Source organism: Hyla sarda, chromosome 9 (assembly GCF_029499605.1).
Source record: "Hyla sarda isolate aHylSar1 chromosome 9, aHylSar1.hap1, whole genome shotgun sequence".
Taxonomy (NCBI): Eukaryota; Metazoa; Chordata; class Amphibia; order Anura; family Hylidae; genus Hyla; species Hyla sarda.
In genome coordinates this window covers 22,712,065-22,731,543 of record NC_079197.1, presented here as the reverse complement: position 1 = coordinate 22,731,543, position 19,479 = coordinate 22,712,065, and the positions used below count along the sequence as shown (strand labels likewise).

Here is a 19,479-nt window from a genome sequence, read left to right as displayed (position 1 = left end):
ATGGTCTTGCTGCGGCGGTAGTGACCAGGTCGTATCCACTAGCAACGGCTCACCTCTCTGGCTGCTGAAGATAGGCGCGGTGCAAGGGAGTAGGCAGAAGCAAAGTCGGACGTAGCAGAAGGTCGGGGGCAGGCGGCAAGGTTCGTAGTCAGGGGAGATAGCAGAAGTTCTGGTACACAGGGTATTAAACACACAAAACGCTTTCACTAGGCACAAGGGCAACAAGATCCGGCAAGGAAGTGCAAGGGAGGAGGTTAGATATAGTCAGGGACCAGGTGGGAGCCAATTAAGCTAATTGGGCCAGGCACCAATCATTGGTGCACTGGCCCTTTAATTCTCAGGGAGCTGGCGCGCGCGCGCCCTAGAGAGCGGAGCCGCGCGCGCCAGCACATGACAGCAGGGGACGGGAACGGGTAAGTGACCTGGGATGCGATTCGCGAGCGGGCGCGTCCCGCTGTGCGAATCGCATCCCCAACGGCCATGACAGAGCAGCGCTCCCGGTCAGCGGGACCGACCGGGGAGCTGCAGGGAGAAAGACGCCGTGAGCGCTCCGGGGAGGAGCGGGGACCCGGAGCGCTAGGCGTAACACCCGCTATCCAACCACAGTGTCTACTGGACTTATATTGGTATTGCGGCACATCTCAGCTCAGTGTTTCAAGTCCTCAACCGATTACTTGCCAGCAGCACCTCGGCAGTGAAGCAGAGCAGAGCCTGGCTCCTATGGGGGCATCTTTTGCTGCCATTTATGGAGGCATCTGTATGATCACAATGATAATTCATTCATAATAGATGGTGGTGGACAAACCAACCAGTAATTTGGTTCTGGACCATTGTAACTTGGAACCAGACTCACCATACAATGCTACAGACAGTCCAGATCTGTGAAATGTGTCAAAGGCCGGAAGATCTGACCAATAAGAATGGACATTCACTGGTAAAACCCCTGTATTACTGAAGTATATGCACTGACTGGTGTCTTGTAGCGCCCCCTACAGTACAGGGAGGTATTACATGTTCTGTACTACTCTTTACCTGTATTACTGAAGTGTATGCACTGACTGGTGTCTGGTAGCGCCCCCTACAGTACAGGGAGGTATTACATGTTCTGTACTACTTTTTACCTGTATTACTGGTGTATGCACTGACTGGTGTCTGGTAGCGCCCCCTACAGTACAGGGAGGTATTACATGTTCTGTACTACTCTTTACCTGTATTACTGAAGTGCATGCACTGACTGGTATCTGGTAGCGCTCCCTACAGTACTGAGAAGTATTACATGTTCTGTACTACTCTTTACCTGTATTACTGAAGTGCATGCACTGACTGGTGTCTGGTAGCGCCCTTCACAGTACAGGGAGGTATTACATGCTCTGTACTACTCTTTACCTGTATTACTGAAGTGTATGCACTGACTGGTGTCTGGTAGCGCCCCCTACAGTACAGGGAGGTATTACATGTTCTGTACTCTTTACCTGTATTACTGAAGTGTATGCACTGACTGGTGTCTGGTAGCGCCCCCTACAGTACAGGGAGGTATTACATGTTCTATACTACTCTTTACCTGTATTGCTGAAGTGTATGCACTGACTGGTGTCTGGTAGCGCCCCCTACAGTACAGGGAGGTATTACATGTTCTGTACTACTCTTTACCTGTATTACTGAAGCACATGCACTGACTGGTGTCTGGTAGCGCCCCCTACAGTACAGGGAGGTATTACATGTTGTGTACTCCTCTTTACCTGTATTACTGAAGTGCATGCACTGACTGGTGTCTGGTAGTGCCCCCTACAGTAGAGGGAGGTATTATATGTTCTGTACTCCTCTTTACCTGTATTACTGAAGTGTATGCACTGAGTGGTGTCTGATAGCGCCCCCTACAGTACAGGGAGGTATTACATGTTCTGTACTCCTCTTTACCTGTATTACTGAAGTGTATGCACTGACTGGTGTCTGGTAGTGCCTCCTACAGTACAGGGAGGTATTACATGTTGTGTACTCCTCTTTACCTGTATTACTGAAGTGTATGCACTGACTGGCTGTCTGGTAGCACCCCCTACAGTACAGGGAGGTATTACATGTTCTGTACTCTTTACCTGTATTACTGAAGTGTATGCACTGACTGGTGTCTGGTAGCGCCCCCTACAGTACAGGGAGGTATTACATGTTCTGTACTCTTTACCTGTATTACTGAAGTGTATGCACTGACTGGTGTCTGGTAGCGCCCCCTACAGTACAGGGAGGTATTACATGTTCTATACTACTCTTTACCTGTATTGCTGAAGTGTATGCACTGACTGGTGTCTGGTAGCGCCCCCTACAGTACAGGGAGGTATTACATGTTCTGTACTACTCTTTACCTGTATTACTGAAGTACATGCACTGACTGGTGTCTGGTAGCGCCCCCTACAGTACAGGGAGGTATTACATGTTGTGTACTCCTCTTTACCTGTATTACTGAAGTGCATGCACTGACTGGTGTCTGGTAGTGCCCCCTACAGTACAGGGAGGTATTATATGTTCTGTACTCCTCTTTACCTGTATTACTGAAGTGTATGCACTGACTGGCTGTCTTGTAGCACCCCCTACAGTACAGGGAGGTATTACATGTTCTGTACTCTTTACCTGTATTACTGAAGTGTATGCACTGACTGGTGTCTGGTAGCGCCCCCTACAGTACAGGGAGGTATTACATGTTCTGTACTCTTTACCTGTATTACTGAAGTGTATGCACTGACTGGTGTCTGGTAGCGCCCCCTACAGTACAGGGAGGTATTACATGTTTTGTACTCCTCTTTACCTTTATTACTGAAGTGTATGCACTGACTGGTGTCTGGTAGCGCCCCCTACAGTACAGGGAGGTATTACATGTTGTGTACTCTTCTTTACCTGTATTACTGAAGTGCATGCACTGACTGGTGTCTGGTAGCGCCCCCTACAGTACAGGGAGGTATTACATGTTCTGTACTCTTTACCTGTACCGGGGTTAGCTGCTCCTTTGGACACCAGGTGAGGGCGGCTCCATGTTACTTTTTTAGGACACTGTGTTCTGTACAGGACCCTGAAGAAGCTCCTGTCCTCTACATAGACAGTGATTACAGCTCCCAGCAGATCTTTCTTACTTTTATATGTAAGGATTTGCTTTATCTATATTAGTTATCTACTTATTTTTTGTTTAATCCTCAATTTTTCCTATTTTTGGATGACATTTTGGTGGCTTCAGAACCAATTACCAGGTTTCCATATAGTTATGGTCTCAACATTCAATGGTTTCAACATACAATGGTCGTCCTGGAACCGATTAATATTGTAACTTGAGGGACTACTGTTCAGACTTAAAGCTTACCTCCAATTATACACAACTTTCCATAAAACAATAGTACAAGGTGTGATAGGAAACTTTATACTATATCTTATTACGGAGAAATGCATCTTCATCCACTTATCCGCCTCCTATGATCATTCCCTTTAAATCCACTGCTGAGGTGCTGCTGCCCATAGAAGTCTTTGGAGAGAGGAGGGGGAGGAGAGAGCGGCTGTAAAGAGAGGCAGAAATGTATCTGTCACATAGACAGCTGCCGAGGCATGGAGTACATTATACGGCAGTAATATGCAGTGCTGCAGTGAATCCAATACTGGAGAAGAATATTTACTAGAGGCAAAAGCTGAGTCTTTCAGTATCTTTGTGTCTCTGCAGCTGCTCCCCCCTCCCTTTTCATAGATTCCTGTAGGCAAGAGCTGTAACCTGATCACTCAGGTCTCCTTCCTGCCGCCTGCGTACGGATTTTAGCAATGAATTCCAAGGGACTGATCAGTGCAGGAGATGGGGAGATAAAGAGAAGTATTTTATTGATACTTACCTCCCTCTCAGCACTGGATGTCTTTGTTTGCCACTCTGGTGTAACATGAGCAGCAGATGTCATGTGGCCGCCACAGCCAATCAGGAGCCTTGGTCACCGGACATCCACTATTCATGAGTGCCGACCACAGGCAGAGCGAGGGATCAGTGTGTTTTTTTTTATAAACATGGACAACTGCTATTGGAGAAGACTGGCAGCCTGCGCCATGTTAACCTGGAGCCTGGGATTTGTCAAGCCCTGCTGTAACCTGATGTGTATGGCACCGGCACCACATTGTAACAGGTCTGACCAGTGCCAATGTCTACAAATAAAACCTCATGTTCTTGGTGAGCAATAACTACTGTACAGTATGTTTTAACCCTGCATTAACACTACAGCTGCCATATTATCAGACATTTTGTGTTATACGGATTTTCTAATACTGTAGATGTCTTTGATCAAAATTGCATTAAAAAAAAAAAAATGGTCGTCTATGGAGAGTCCTCTCAAATAAAATAGTCGCTATGGTGGACTGAGAATCCGTCACATGAGATCTGGTCTGGATAAGGGGGTGGTGGTGGAGGTCGTTCGCAGGGATTTCACGGTATATTACGTTTTCCTCTCATCGCTTGTACTATTGATTTATGGAAAGTTGTTGAGAATTGGAAATATCCTTTCTATTGGCCATAGATATGAGATATGTGCCTGCAGATCATTGGCAGATCCAGTGTATTTTAGTAGGATCTCAGGATTAGAAAAAAAAAAAAACATGTCTGTTTTCTTCCAAAAACAGCACCACTCTTGTCCTCAGGTTGTGTGAGGTATTACAGTTCGGCTCCCTTCACGTCAATAGAACTGAGCTGCAATACCACACACAAACTGAGGACAAGAGTGGCTCTGTTTTTGGAAGAAATCAGCTATACTTTGCTTATCCTGGATAACCCCTTTAACCCAGGGCTTGAAAAATTTGTCAATAATTTAGGAGCCAGAATAAATGTTAGGAGCCAGGATGACGCATGTCACACAATGTGACATCATATAATCAGGCATTACTGTCCTCTCATCCCCTGTGTTTGCGTTGTTTCTTTTAAGATGGACAACTCCTATTCGAAAGTGCTGACAACCAAAGCGCCACCACAAAATTCCTAGTCGCCATGTCAACCTGGCGCCTGGGATTTGTCAAGCCTTGCTTTAACCTTGTGAACGGATCTGCCAATGGTCAGTGTCTACAGTCATAAATAATTACAGCAGGTTTAACCCTGCATTAACACTACAGCTGCCAGATTATTGGACATTGTGTATTATATTGATTTGTCCTTTTTGTTTTTGAATGGGGGGGGGGGTTCTCTTTGATCAACCTTTTTATGGTCGTATAAAATTCAAGACTGGTGCCAGATTACCAGAATTTCTGGATGTCGGATTAAAGGATACAGTAAAAGGAATAGAAAAAAAAACTCATGGGATAGATATGATGAGGTTATACTGATGTCCTAGAGAAATGATGTCCAAACTGAGGTCCTCCAGTTGTTGCAAAACTACAACTCCCAGCATGCCCGGACAGCCGATGGCTGTCCGGGCATGCTGGGAGTTGTAGTTTTGCAACAGCTGGAGGTACGCATTTTGAGGACCACCGTCATATACATTTCTGCATCAAATCTGCCATGTGTGAATTCTCATTTAGGCATCTTGGTGCTGGTTCTTGAAATACAGTTTACGTGATATCCGTATTAGCGATGAGCGGCAGGGGCCATATTCGAATTTGCGATATTTCGCGAATATACAGACGAATATTCATCCTATATTGGCGAAATTCGCAGATTCACTATATTCCTTCTCTTTTTTTTTCAATGCGAAAATTCGGAAACAAATTCGCATTGTGCGCATGCGCGATTATATCTTTCACCTAAAAGAAGGGAGGGATCAGTGTCCAGTCTGAAAGTGCTGATATTTGCATAAATATTCGCATAAATATTTGCATAAAATATATATATATATTCATCATTACGAATATATATCACTATATAAAAAAATTGCAAAGTGCCGATATTCGCGGTAAAAATTAGCATTTCGAATATTCGCGCTCAACACTAATCCGTATTTGTAAAAAGCTTAGTGACAAGCAATATGGCCGCTTGGACATCTCCCTTTACCGGCCATTCGGCTTTTAAAGACTCCTATGTGACTCATTTAAGAAATATATTCAGCCTTGGGAGGTACACAATGGGTGCATGTCCGGGCACTACTTATGCCACATTTGATGCCCAGATTATACTGACCATTGCTGAGATAACTGCACAGGACACAACTACATTCACTAACTTCTCTATATTGGACAATCTCAGGCTCACTAATTCAGTGAAAGAGCATTGTATGATTAGATGATTTTGGGCACTACATTGGGCACAATAAAGGGTCCGAACTAACAAAGAAACTGCACTGGGCACCAACCAACCCTACTGGTGGCATGGATATCCCTGGGAAAGCTGGATGATGGATATTATTCGAGGCAGAGGGTCCCTGGTCCACTATTAATGCCTAGGATGACTCTACTTCTGCACCCCCATACCAGTGTTCTCCAACTTGTGGTCCTCCAGCTATTGCAAAACTACAACTCCCATCATTCTACCCTGCACTCTACCCTACAGGTTAGGCCCTTGGCTGTCCGGACATGCTGGGGGTTGTAGTTTTGCAACAGCTAGAATTTCGCCATTTGGAAAACACTGCTCTATAGCAGCGTGCCCTAACCTGTAGCCCTCCAGTTTCTGCAAGACTCCAACTCCCATCATACTATCCTGCACCTTCTATAGTAGTGTTCTATATATGTGTAGCCCTTCAGTTATTGCTAAACTACAACTCCTATCATGTTACCCTTCACCCTTTTGTTACAGTGTATTCTAACCTATAGCCCTCATTAATGCAAAACTCCAACTCCTATCATGTTACCCTGCCCTCTCTACAGCAGAGTTCCCTATCCTGTGGCTCTCCAGCATTTACAAAACTCCAACTCCCATCATGTTACCCTGCACTCTCTATTACAGAGTTCCCTAACCTGTGGCTGTCCAGTTGCTGTAATACTACAACTCCCATCATGCTATCCTTTACCCCCTATTACAGTGTTTCCCTAACCTGTGGCTGTCCAGTTGCTGCACTACTACATCTCCCATCATGTTACCCTGCACTCTCTATAGCAGCTGTGACTCTCCAGCTGCAGTCCTGACATGATGGGAGTTGTAGTTGTGCAGCAGCTGGCACTGATAACACGTGTAGTTGTGCCCATCTCCTGGCACCTGCCCTCCGCCCGGCCGCCCTCACCGCTGCGCTCTCCTCCGTGCACTTCCCGGCAGCGAGTTGAGCTCCAGCATTTGAACAGCACCAAATGCCCGCCTTCCTCCCATTGGCTGTAATCGCTGGCGGGGGCGTGGTTTAGCCGTCAATCACCATCATCCCGCGCCTCTGATTGGCCTATTCTCTCTGAGGCGGCTCCGCTTCCCCGGTATATAAGTGTCCCAGAGCCGGGGATCAGGCACAAGCAGCTCACAGCTTGGTAGTGCAGAGGGGGAGGAGGCGGCTGAAGCTTCAGCTATCACAGGCAGGAGGGAGAGAAAGCCCCGTGTGAGCCCCGGCTGCTGGAGTCCCGTCCAGTATGGAGTGCGCCCTGGACGCGCAGAGCCTGATCAGCCTCTCCCTGAGGAAGATCCACAGCTCCCGCACCCAGCGCGGAGGCATCAAGCTGCACAAGAACCTGCTGGTGTCCTACGTCCTGCGCAACGCCCGGCAGCTCTACCTGAGCGAGCGCTACGCGGAACTCTACCGGAGACAGCCCTTCCAGCAGCCCATGGAGTGCGTCCCGGCCATGGAGGAGATCCCGGAGCTCAGCCCGCTGCAGATCCCGGAGGAAGGCGAGGACGAGATGCACCAGCTGCCCCGGATCCAGCCCGACGTGCTGGAGCCGGTGGAGGAGCCCCTGGAGCTGCCGCCGTGCGCCCTGACCCCGCACCCAGGCAAGGACTTACAGGCGGGCAGCAGCTTCTACCCCCGGAGCTGCTGCTCGGAAGAATCGTCCGTCACCCACTGCAGCCAGACCACGGTGCTGGACCTGGACACTCACGTCGTGACCACCGTGGAGAACGGCTACCTGCACCAGGACTGCTGCGCCTCGCAGTGCCCATGCCATAGCGCACCGTGCCCTGCGCTCCCGGCGGCTCCCAAGCGCAAATACCCCCCGGTGGGGTACAGCTACACGGCGGAGGACGACGACCTGGAGCCGCACTTTGTGCCCTGTAAGCGGGGCAGATACGAGGACTTTTGCCCGCAGCTGGTGGCGCCCCCGGAGCCCTCCACGGACTCCTCCAACATCTCCAACCTGATCTCGATCTTTGGCTCCGGCTTCTCGGGGCTGATGAGCCGGCAAGCAGAGACTGAACCGCAGAGTCTGAACGGACACTTGTGCGGCAAACAGGCGCTGGCCAGCCTGGGGGCATGGACTAGAGCTATAGTGGCCTTCTAGTGCCCTCTGCGGAGGCGATGGATGGATTGCGAGCTCTTGGGGCAAGGCACGAGGTCTGGGGAGGGGGTGGGGGGCACTGAGGACTGTAATGTTTTCTAGAATCTGTACAGACCAGAATATCTTTGGACTTTATTTTTCCAACAGAGAGAAGCACCTATTTAATTCCGTTCTATTCCTGTTATTTTTATTCCATTTGTGATGGTTGAGCTAAGAAGTCTCCTGGGCACAGGCTGCAGGGAGAGGGGGCACCTTCCCTTCATTTTACACTTCTTCTCCTTTATTTTCTACTTTTTCATTTTCTCTTTCTTATTCTTCATTTTCTCTTTCTTCATTTTCTCCTTCTTCTTCTTCTTCATTTTCTCCTTCTTCTTCTTCATTTTCTCCTTCTTCTTCTTCATTTTCTCCTTCTTCTTCTTCTTCATTTTCTCCTTCTTATTCTTCATTTTCTCCTTCTTATTCTTCATTTTCTCCTTCTTATTCTTCATTTTCTCCTTCTTCTTCTTCATTTTCTCCTTCTTATTCTTCATTTTCTCTTTCTTATTCTTCATTTTCTCTTTCTTATTCTTCATTTTCTCCTTCTTCTACTTCTTCTTCTTATACTTCTTCTCTTTCTTTATCATCTTATACTTCTCCTTTATCTTCTACCTATTCTTCTCTTCTCCTGGTGGAGCTGGCACAACTTTTGAAGACCCCCTCTTCTTCAGCCCCTCACCCCAATGCTGAAAGTAGATGAAGATGGGCACAAGGGTCAACCTCTAGTATCTCAGCACTTATGAGATGACCCCCTAATGCAGTGTTTCCCCAAGCAGGGTGCCTCCAGCTGTTGCAAAACTACAACTCCCAGCATGCCTGGACAGCCGAAGGCTGTCCAGGCATGCTGGGAGTTGTAGTTTTGCAACAGCTGGAGGCACCCTGCTTGGGGAAACACTGCCCTAATGCCTCCTGCCTTATCCTTCCTATGGCACCTCCATGGGTTCTAGAGGAACAATAAGCAGGCTCCTCCACCACTTCTACATCATGGTCTTCTCCAGTCTTTGTCAAGTTATGACTTGAAGAGGTTGTAAGGATGAAGGCAAGAAATGACAACATTGTAACTTTTTTGTTTTGTTTTTGTTGTTCTCATCTTCTTTTCCTTGTGTTGTGACTCCAGTAATGTGAGACCATGTAATGCAGCTGCACATACTATAAGGGGGGGCTCTGTTGGATTTTGGGCTCTTCTAGAACCCTAAAAGCGTAATAGTAGACCCAATACCACCACAGCCCCTCCTGACCATGATGCTGACCTGTCACCATGATAATAACACTACATTTCGACACCATGTGCAGCTGCATCCCCCTCCTCTCCCCTCCAAACCTTCTCCTTAAAAAAAAAAAAAAAAAAGTTCACTTGTTCGGATTTCAGCCTTCGACCGACTTCATGAAACCAGCATCGTTTGGTCATGTGATCTGTCCATGTTTTTTGTTTTTTTATTCTATATATATATATATATATATTTTGGCATTTAAATCCTTTTGTTGTAAAAAGGTGGTTTAGGAATTGAGAGCCTGCCATGCCAACATTCACTTACAAGCACTATGTGTATCAAATCTAACGTTGCCAAACGTTTTTATTTTTGTGTTACGATGACCTGTATTTTGTGTATATTGAACTGTATATCACCGGGTAAACTGTTCAAATTTATTTGTTTAAATTTATAATCTTAAATAAAAAACAAATTTTATTCAAAACACTTTTTAGCTATTTATTTACTTATTTAATTCATATATAATTTTTATTTATTTGGGTGAATGAATCTCACAGTAAAGTGAACTTTTGGTCACAGGGTAGAGCAGCGTTTCCCAACCAGGGTGCCTGTGGCTGGCCTCTGCCAATGGCTGTCTGGGCATGCTGGGAGTTGTAGCTTTGCAACAGCTGGAGGCACCCTGGTTGGGAAAACACTAGAACTGAGCAAGGAAACTATAGGTCAGTGGTCTCCAACCTGCGGACCTCCAGATGTTGCAAAACTACAACTCCCAGCATGCCCGGACAGCCAACGGCCATGCTGGGAGTTGTAGTTTTGCAACATCTGGAGGTCCTCTGGTTGGAGACCAATGCTATAGGTGATATGGACCCAAGGTGCTACTACCACACCCCCTAACCTCCAGGGTCCTTGGGTTATTACCCCATACGCTTCCCTGCATTGGTTGTCACCATTTATTTAAAAATAGGGGTGCAGCCAACCCATGATTCCACCCCCCCCCCCCCCCTAATTCCAATAACAGTGACATTTGGCTGCTTCTATGGCAGTAGTCTCCAACCCATGAACCGTCAGATGTTGCAAAAACTACAACACCCAGCATGCCCAGACAGCTGGAGGTTAGGAGCCAATGCTTTAAGCCAGTGGTCTCCAAACTGGGGACCTGCAGCTGTTGCAGAACTACTACACCCAGCATGCCCAGACAGCTGGAGGTTAGGAGCCAATGCTTTAAGCCAGTGGTCTCCAAACTGTGGACCTGCAGCTGTTGTAGAACTACAACACCCAGCATGCCCAGACAGCTGGAGGTTAGAGCCAATGCTTTAAGCCAGTGGTCTCCAAACTGTGGACCTGCAGCTGTTACAGAACTACAACACCCAGCATGCCCAGACAGCTGGAGGTTAGAGCCAATGCTTTAAGCCAGTGGTCTCCAAACTGTGGACCTGCAGCTGTTACAGAACTACAACACCCAGCATGCCCAGACAGCTGGAGGTTAGAGCCAATGCTTTAAGCCAGTGGTCTCCAAACTGTGGACCTGCAGCTGTTGTAGAACTACAACACTCAGCATGCCCAGACAGCTAGTGGTCTCCAAACTGTGGATCTGCAGCTGTTTGCAGAACTACAACACCCAGCGCGCCCAGACAGCCAACAGTTTGCGCATGCTGGGAGCTGTAGTTTTGCAACAGCTGGAGGACCACTGCTCTATGGTACACCCCCTATTTGCTATACTGTTATATAAAGTCTATTATTCTCTGGTAGCAGCCAAGAGTCCAGTCTTGCAAGCTGCTCATTCCCTTTGTGCAAAACCTTTTTACAGCAATGCATTCTGGGAAAAAAATTGCAAAATAGCTCTCCTCCAGAAGGTAAAATAAAAATAAAAAAAACTTATATTTTAATACCCACAAATTGTTTCACAAGATCCTCCAGGTCCTGCTGGGAGTTGTAGTTTTGCACTTGGTGCCATAAAGCGCTTTATAAGTGTAGTATCCCTTTAAATATTAGATGCAGAACTTTTGGAGTTGATGTCCTGCCAGTATAGATAGGAATAACACTGTGCCATCCTATCATGTCGGTGCCCAAGACTGGCACCCATCTTTCTGTCGGTTCCTTTAAAGGAGGGAAAGAATCCTGTCCTGGGAGCTTAGATGTGGTCCTGATGAAAGTGTCATCCCTCCCGCCGTCCGCTCATGTGCAGAGTTATTTTCCATTTATTTGTTATCACTGCACTGTGCCACTTGGTGGTGTTTTTCGTGTTTTCCCTGTAACTAAATGAAGGCAGGTAATGAAGCCCTGACCCCCCTCCCCTCCTCCTCTTATATATTGACCTATGAATGAGAGAAGCAGCATTTCAGTCTCCTACTCCAGCTGCAGCACATGATCTGCTCCTCTATAGAGCAGTGTTTCCCAACCGGGGCACCTCCAGCTGTTGTAAAACTACAACTCCCAGCATGCCCGGACAGCCAACGGCTGTCCGGGCATGCTGGGAGTTGTAGTTTTGCAACAGCTGGAGGCACCCCAGTTGGGAAACAATGCTCTACAAAGAAAGATAGTGAGAGAAATTGATATCTGGGGGGGCTAAGGCTGTCCGAGCATGCTGGGAGTTGTAGTTTTGCAACAGCTGGAGGCACCCCGGTTGGGAAACTCTGGACTACAGAGAAAGAAAGTGAGAGAAATTGATATCTGGGGGGCTAATGGCTGTCCGGGCATGCTGGGAGTTGTAGTTTTGCAACAGCTGGAGGCACCCCAGTTGGGAAACACTGGACTACAGAGAAAGAAAGTGAGAGAAATTGATATCTGGGGGGCTAATGGCTGTCCGGGCATGCTGGGAGTTGTAGTTTTGCAACAGCTGGAGGCACCCCAATTGGGAAACACTGGTCTACAAAGAAAGATAGTGAGAGAAATTGATATCTGGGGGGCTAATGGCTGTCCGGGCATGCTGGGAGTTGTAGTTTTGCAACAGCTGGAGGCACCCCAGTTCGGAAACACTGGACTACAGAGAAAGAAAGTGAGAGAAATTGATATCTGGGGGGCTAATGGCTGTCCGAGCATGCTGGGAGTTGTAGTTTTGCAACAGCTGGAGGCACCCCGGTTGGGAAACACTGGACTACAGAGAAAGATAGTGAGAGAAATTGATATCTGGGGGGCTAATGGCTGTCCGGGCATGTTGGGGGTTGTAGTTTTGCAACAGCTGGAGGCACCCCGGTTGGGAAACACTGGACTATAGAGAAAGACAGTGAGAGAAATTGATATCTGGGGGGGCTAACGGCTGTCTGGGCATGTTGGGGGTTGTAGTTTTGCAACAGCTGGAGGCGCCCTGGTTGGGAAACACTGGACTACAGAGAAAGACAGTGAGAGAAATTGATATCTGGGGGGCTAACGGCTGTCTGGGCATGTTGAGGGTTGTAGTTTTGCAACAGCTGGAGGTGCCCTGGCTGGAAACACATGAGCCTGAATGGGGTCTGGGGGGAGGGGGGGGGTTCCAGCTCTAAATCCCCCTTCGCCGCGTCCAACGCAAAAGTTCACGAGAAGCATAAAGCAGGCCATCATGATTTCTGCAGAGCGGCTCAGTCAATCGCATCGATCCCAGCTCGGTGCAGACTATTGCGCCACTATTTTATATTTATGTGTACAGAATACCATAAAGGAGAAAAGCCATAAGAAAAAAAAAATAAAAAAAATATACGAAAAAGCCCGGCTTTAGTTTAGTAGACGCAATTAAGAAAAAGCACCGGCTACATTTTTAACGTAAGAAGCTAATGTCGGCTATTGAAGCGGCGCTTTTTTTTTTTCTTCTTCTTTAGTTTTATTTTGTGCTAGAAAATAGAGGCTATGTTTATAGCAGAGAAGCCTGTCCGCCAATCTAGTCCCATGGCTGTTTCTGTAAGCAAGTTGCCAGAGCTCCTCCTAGTGTCGCCTGGTGGGTATTGCAGCCACAGGGGCTGCTCCATTGGAAGGTGTGATAATACCAATATTTCCAAATCTTTTGCTGAAATAGCTTATCACTAGCAGTTCTTGTCCCCTGACACACCGTGGCGGGATTGCTGCGATTTTTCAAACTTCTTCAAAAGCTTCTATCGCTCAACTTAAGTTACGCTGGAAAGTGACGCTCAGACAACCGGGCTCCGGATTAGAAGAAAAAAAAATAATAATAAATTCATCCGCAAAGGGAACATTAGGGATTTATTATGAACAATGGAAATTCCATTTTTATTTATTTATTTATTATTATAATAATAATTATTATTTATTTATTTATTTTTTGCAACAATATATGATCTTATCAGGCTTTTGCATCTGTGCATTTTAGAGAATTTTAATTTTATTTATTTTTATGTTATTCATTCATTCATTTATTTATTTATTTCCCCTTTTCGTTTTGGGACATGGGCGTAAACAGTTAAACGATAAAATGATCAGATTTTTTTTAATTTTTTTTTGTTATTTTATTTTTTTAAATAAAGATTGTAAAATTTGAAAGTATCGCAACAATGAAATATTGTTTTTCGCTTGGATGCGATGGTCTACACCGGAGCGTACCATCCAGGGTGCCTCCAACTGTTGCTAAACTACAACTCCCAGCATGCCCCTACAGCCTTTAGCTGGACTATGTAAAGAGAAAGAGTACAGTGTTTTCCAACCAGGGTGCCTCCAGCTGTTGCTAAACTACAACTCCCAGCATGCCCGGACAGCCTTTAGCTGGACTATGTAAAGAGAAAGAGTAGAGTGTTTCCCAACCAGGGTGCCTCCAGCTGTTGCTAAACTACAACTCCCAGCATGCCCGGACAGCCTTTAGCTGGACTATGTAAAGAGAAAGAGTAGAGTGTTTCCCAACCAGGGTGCCTCCAGCTGTTGCTAAACTACAACTCCCAGCATAGCTGGACTATGTAAAGAAAAATAGTACACTGTTTTCCAACCAGGGTGCCTCCAGCTGTTGCTAAACTACAACTCCCAGCATGCCCGGACAGCCTTTAGCTGGACTATGTAAAGAGAAAGAGTAGAGTGTTTCCCAACCAGGGTGCCTCCAGCTGTTGCAAAACTATAACTCCCAGCATAGCTGGACTATGTAAAGAATAATAGTACACTGTTTTCCAACAAGGGTGCCTCCAGCCGTTGCAAAACTACAACTCCCAGCATGCCCGGGCAGCCAACGGCTGTCTGGGCATGCTGGGAGTTGTAGTTTTGCAACAGCTGGAGGCACCCTGATTGGGAAAAAACACAATACACAATATTTCAGTTTTTTACCCTTTTAGTTTGAGATCAATAAGTCCCCTTTTATACTACAGGTATCATCCTGCTTTTTTTTTACTTTTTTAACGGATGAAAAAAACGGATGCAATAACTGGTAATAACGGATGATAACTGATGACCATCGTTATTTTTAATGTGTTTTTTCTTAAAAAAACTGATGTTCTTCATCCTTTACCATCCGTTATTACCAGTTTTATTAGGTTTTTTATCCCTTTTCTTGTAAAGCAGTACTGAGCATGCTCAGTACAAAAAAACGGATGTTAAAAAAAACTGACAATAACTGATGATAACGGATATTTTATTTATTTATTTATTTATTTATTTTTTTGGAACATCCGGTTCCCTTAGACTTCAATGTTAAATTTTAACGTCTGTTTTTTTTTTCACCATTTTTTTTGCAGGGCCAAAAATTTAAAAAATAAAGTCTTTTGTGCCGGCAAAAATAAACCGATCCAATAGACGGAAAAGATTGCGGTAGACGGGATCCGACCGATAACCGAGGGCTGGTGGACGGTAGCAGCAACGTCGAATATTCGATATATTTAGCAGCCGGCGTTCTTCGTGCTGCAGAATTTCAGGCTTAATGCTGCGAGAGATTTGGTGCCTGTGGGATATAACACTGCAACCAGGCTGCTGCGGCGGCAAGGAAAAAAAAGGCGAGAGAAAGGACAGATGTAGCAGTGCTGGGCGCGTTGCGTGGTTTATTACTATTTTTTTTTACGTAGACCCTGCCGGATGGTTTAACCGTGCAAGGGGCTAACAAAGCAGACAATGGACAAATTCAGCTCTGCTACATCTGAAGAGCAGAAAGTGCTGGAGGGAGCAGCTGATAAACAGCAGAGACTGTGCAGGGGAAGGGAGAGACTGCTGTACAAAGGAAGGAGAGGGGGTGCCGGCTATTATTAGGCAGGGGAGGCAGAAGGGCTGGCATAGCGGAGTCCATGCGAGTGAAGGCTGACTTGTATATATAAATGGGTTGTGTGGCAAGAAACGCATGACAGAGGAATAGGGAGATGAGTATGCAGTCGGTTCAGCCTGTGTTTTCCCCTGAACTGGTTAGTCAGGCTGGACTGCTGTGTGTACCTGACAATAAGGAGCGGCCACACAATGACACACACAGCTCAGCAACACCGCCACCAAAGTACTCTGCCTAATCCCCGACATACTTCACCGGACCCCACCACCGCCACACAGCCTGCGCTGACACAATGTAACGAGAGCAGCGCACAACTGTCTCGGAGCCGCCAACATGGCGTTACCACAGCAGCTGCACTTGCCACTTTGCCCAGGGTAAATGAACGACACTGACAGGGACAGACACGTATTAACACGTCACTATAGCAACTGCCGGCAGAGCCCGGCGAACCGCACGTAGGTGAGGGTAATTGGCACAGGCTGGCAACGAGTGCACCGTGCCGGCTACAACACAACGCTGGATGGGCATTGGGGGGGGGGGGGAGTCGCCATAGATGGAGCGATGTTTGGTCGCTGGCGCTAAATGACTGGAGGCGAAATGGTTCTAAGCCGTTGGGGGGGAAATTATCCAAAGTTTTCAAATTTGAACAGTTGTGGAAGGATTGGTAGTAAAATCCAAAAACAAAATTCGATGGATGGATAGATATGAGATAGATAGATATAATATAAATAGATAGGAGATAGATAGATATATAGATGGATAGATAGATATGAGATAGATAGATAGATATAAGATAGACAGATATAAGATAGATATAAGATAGATAGATATCTCTCTATCCATCCATCTATCTCATATCTATCTATCTATTTCCTATCTATCTTTCTATCTTATATCTATCTATATTATATCTATCTATCCATCTATCTCATATCTATTTATCTATCTATCTCCTATGGATCTATCTATCTATCTCATATCTATCTCATATCTATCTATCTATCTTATATCTATCTATATTATATATATATATATATATATATATATATATATCCATCCCATATCTATCTATCCATCCATCTATCTCATATCTATCTATCTATCTCATATCTATCCCATATCTATCTTTCTATCTATCTATATTATATCTATCTATCCATCTATCTCATATCTATCTGTTGCTAGATAGATAGATAGATAGATAGATAGATAGATAGATAGATAGAAGATAGATAGATATTAGATAGATAGATATATCTATATATCCATCCATCTATCTCATATCTATCTATCTCCTATCTATCTATCTTATATATCTATCTATCTTATATCTATCTATCCATCTATCTCATATCTATTTATCTATCTATCTCCTATCGATCTAGCTATCTATCTATCCCATATCTATCTCATATCTATCTATATTATATCTATATATCCATCCATCTCATATCTATCTATCCATCCATCTATCTCATATCTATCTATCTATCTATCTATCTATTTCATATCTATCTTTCTATCTATCTATATTATATCTATCTATCTATCCATCTATCTATAGATAGATAGATAAATAGATATGAGACAGATATGAGATAGATAGATAGATATGAGAGATAGATAGATATGAGATAGATAGATAGATAGATAGATATGAGATAGATAGATATGATATAGATGGATAGCTAGAGAGATAGATAGATAGATATAATATAGATAGATAGATAGATATGGGATAGATAGATAGATAGATAGATATGGGATAGATAGATAGATATGAGATAGATGGATGGATAGATAGATAGATAGATATGAGATAGATGGATAGATATGAGATAGATAGATAGATATGAGATAGATAGATATAAGATAGATAGATGATTGATAGATAGATAGATAGATAGATAGATAGATAGGAGATAGATAGATAGATATGAGATAGATGGATAGATAGATAGATATGAGACAGATATGAGATAGATAGATATGAGAGATAGATAGATAGATAATTAGATACGAGATAGGCTTCTTTCACACTGCCGGTAGGACACAGCAGTGAGACGTTCTACGGAGGAGACGGGGAGAAAAGTGGGTGAAAAAATACTGCTTGCACACTCTTTTTCTCCCACTATTCCCATCAAAAAACAACGGCGCTGGACAGACCCCATAATAGTAAATGTGAGCCGTCGGGACCGATTGTGCCCCATCACAAGAACGGCCGTTAAAGGCACACACAAAAAAAAGATTTTAAAGGAGTAGTCCAGTCCTGAAAAACTTATCCCCTATCCTAAGGATAGGGGATAAGTTTCAGATTGTGGGGGGTCCGACTGCTGACCCCCCCCCCCCCCCCCCCCCCCCCGATCTCCTGTACTGGCACAGGCGGGAAGGGGGCGCTTTTACCACCGCATGAAGCGGCGGCCGACACTCCCCCAATACAACTCTATGGCAGAGCCGGAGCTCTGCATTCGGCAATCTCCAGCTCTGCCATAGCGCTGTACTGAGGTGGTGTGTCGGCCGCCGCTTTGTGCGGTGGTCAACACGCCCCCTTACTGCGGGCTGCCGGGGCCCCATACAGGAGTTCGCCGGGGGATATGTTTTTCAGGACTGGACTACTCCTTTAACGGCTGTTCTTGTGACGGGGCGCAACAGCAGTGTGAAAGGGGCCATAGATAGATTGACAGATAGAGAATAAGAGTGGATATGTTTTGGAGGGGTAAGGCTCATGAGGTCTCCAGTGGTATCAGATCTATATTGAGGTATTAGTCTTTAGGTTGGCTCACTACACACATATATATATATATATATATATATATATATATATATAGCTGGCTCCAATGTGTACCCTGTGTCCTTTCTATACGACGCAGAGCTGGCCAGAGGCTGGCGCTTTTCTTTATTTTGGGCAGCACATTTCCCATCACCACCTGAGTTTCCATATGTGTGGGTGTCCGTGTGTGCTCATGAATGAGTGCTATCTGCTGTATGCAAATGCCCGCTCTCCTCCACGCAGCTGTTCCCTACTAGGGTTGCAGTCTTTATGGTCGCACCATCAGGCCACTTCAGGGTAGTTAAAGGCGCCGACTGTGAAACATGGCAGGACCAAGGTCATATCCTCTTCCTACAATTATAAGCCCTAGATAATGGAAATATATCCATCTACATAGCCTACAAAATTATAAAGAAAAGTATAAAATGTGTGGGGAAAACACCAGTACAGACAATGGGGGAGATTTATCAAAACCTGTCCAGAGGAAAAGTTGCTGAGTTGCCCATAGCAACCAATCAGATCACTGCTTTCACTTTGCAGAGGCCTTGCTAAAATGAAAGAAGCGATCTGATTGGTTGCTATGGGCAACTCAGCAACTTTTCCTTTTGGACAGGTTTTGATAAATCTCCTAAAGTCTGTCCATATGCAATGCATTGTCCCCCTGGGGTTTGGGACCCCTGAGGCCAGTGGCCCCTACTGCAATAGAAAATACTGGGAAGGGGAATGCCAACTTGCTACCAGGGCAGTTATATATGGGGCTGGGATAGCGACGTGGGCCTTTTCTCGATAGGTTAAAGGGGTACTCCGTTGAAAAACTTTTTTTTTTTTTTTTTAAACAACTGGTGCCAGAAAGTTAAACAGATTTGTAAATTACTTCTATTAAAAAATCTTAATCCTTCCAGTACTTATTAGCTGCTGAATACTGCAGTGGAAATTCTTTTCCGTTTGAAACACAGAGCTGTCTGCTG

At 45.3% G+C, this 19,479-nt stretch overlaps 1 protein-coding gene across 1 annotated transcript; it reads left to right on the top strand.

Moving 5' to 3' along the window:
* Nucleotides 1–7,357: 7,357 nt before the first annotated feature.
* Nucleotides 7,358–8,684, top strand: IER5L (immediate early response 5 like). The gene has a single exon (XM_056539074.1). The coding sequence runs from the start codon at nucleotides 7,480–7,482 to the stop codon at nucleotides 8,341–8,343; it is 864 nt and encodes a 287-aa protein (XP_056395049.1). The 5' UTR covers nucleotides 7,358–7,479; the 3' UTR covers nucleotides 8,344–8,684.
* The last annotated feature ends 10,795 nt before the right edge of the window (nucleotides 8,685–19,479 follow it).

What these genes read in the sequence shown, in the direction of transcription:
- IER5L (XM_056539074.1), top strand. Translation starts at nt 7,480, where the DNA reads ATGGAGTGCGCCCTGGACGCGCAGAGCCTGATCAGCCTCTCCCTGAGG.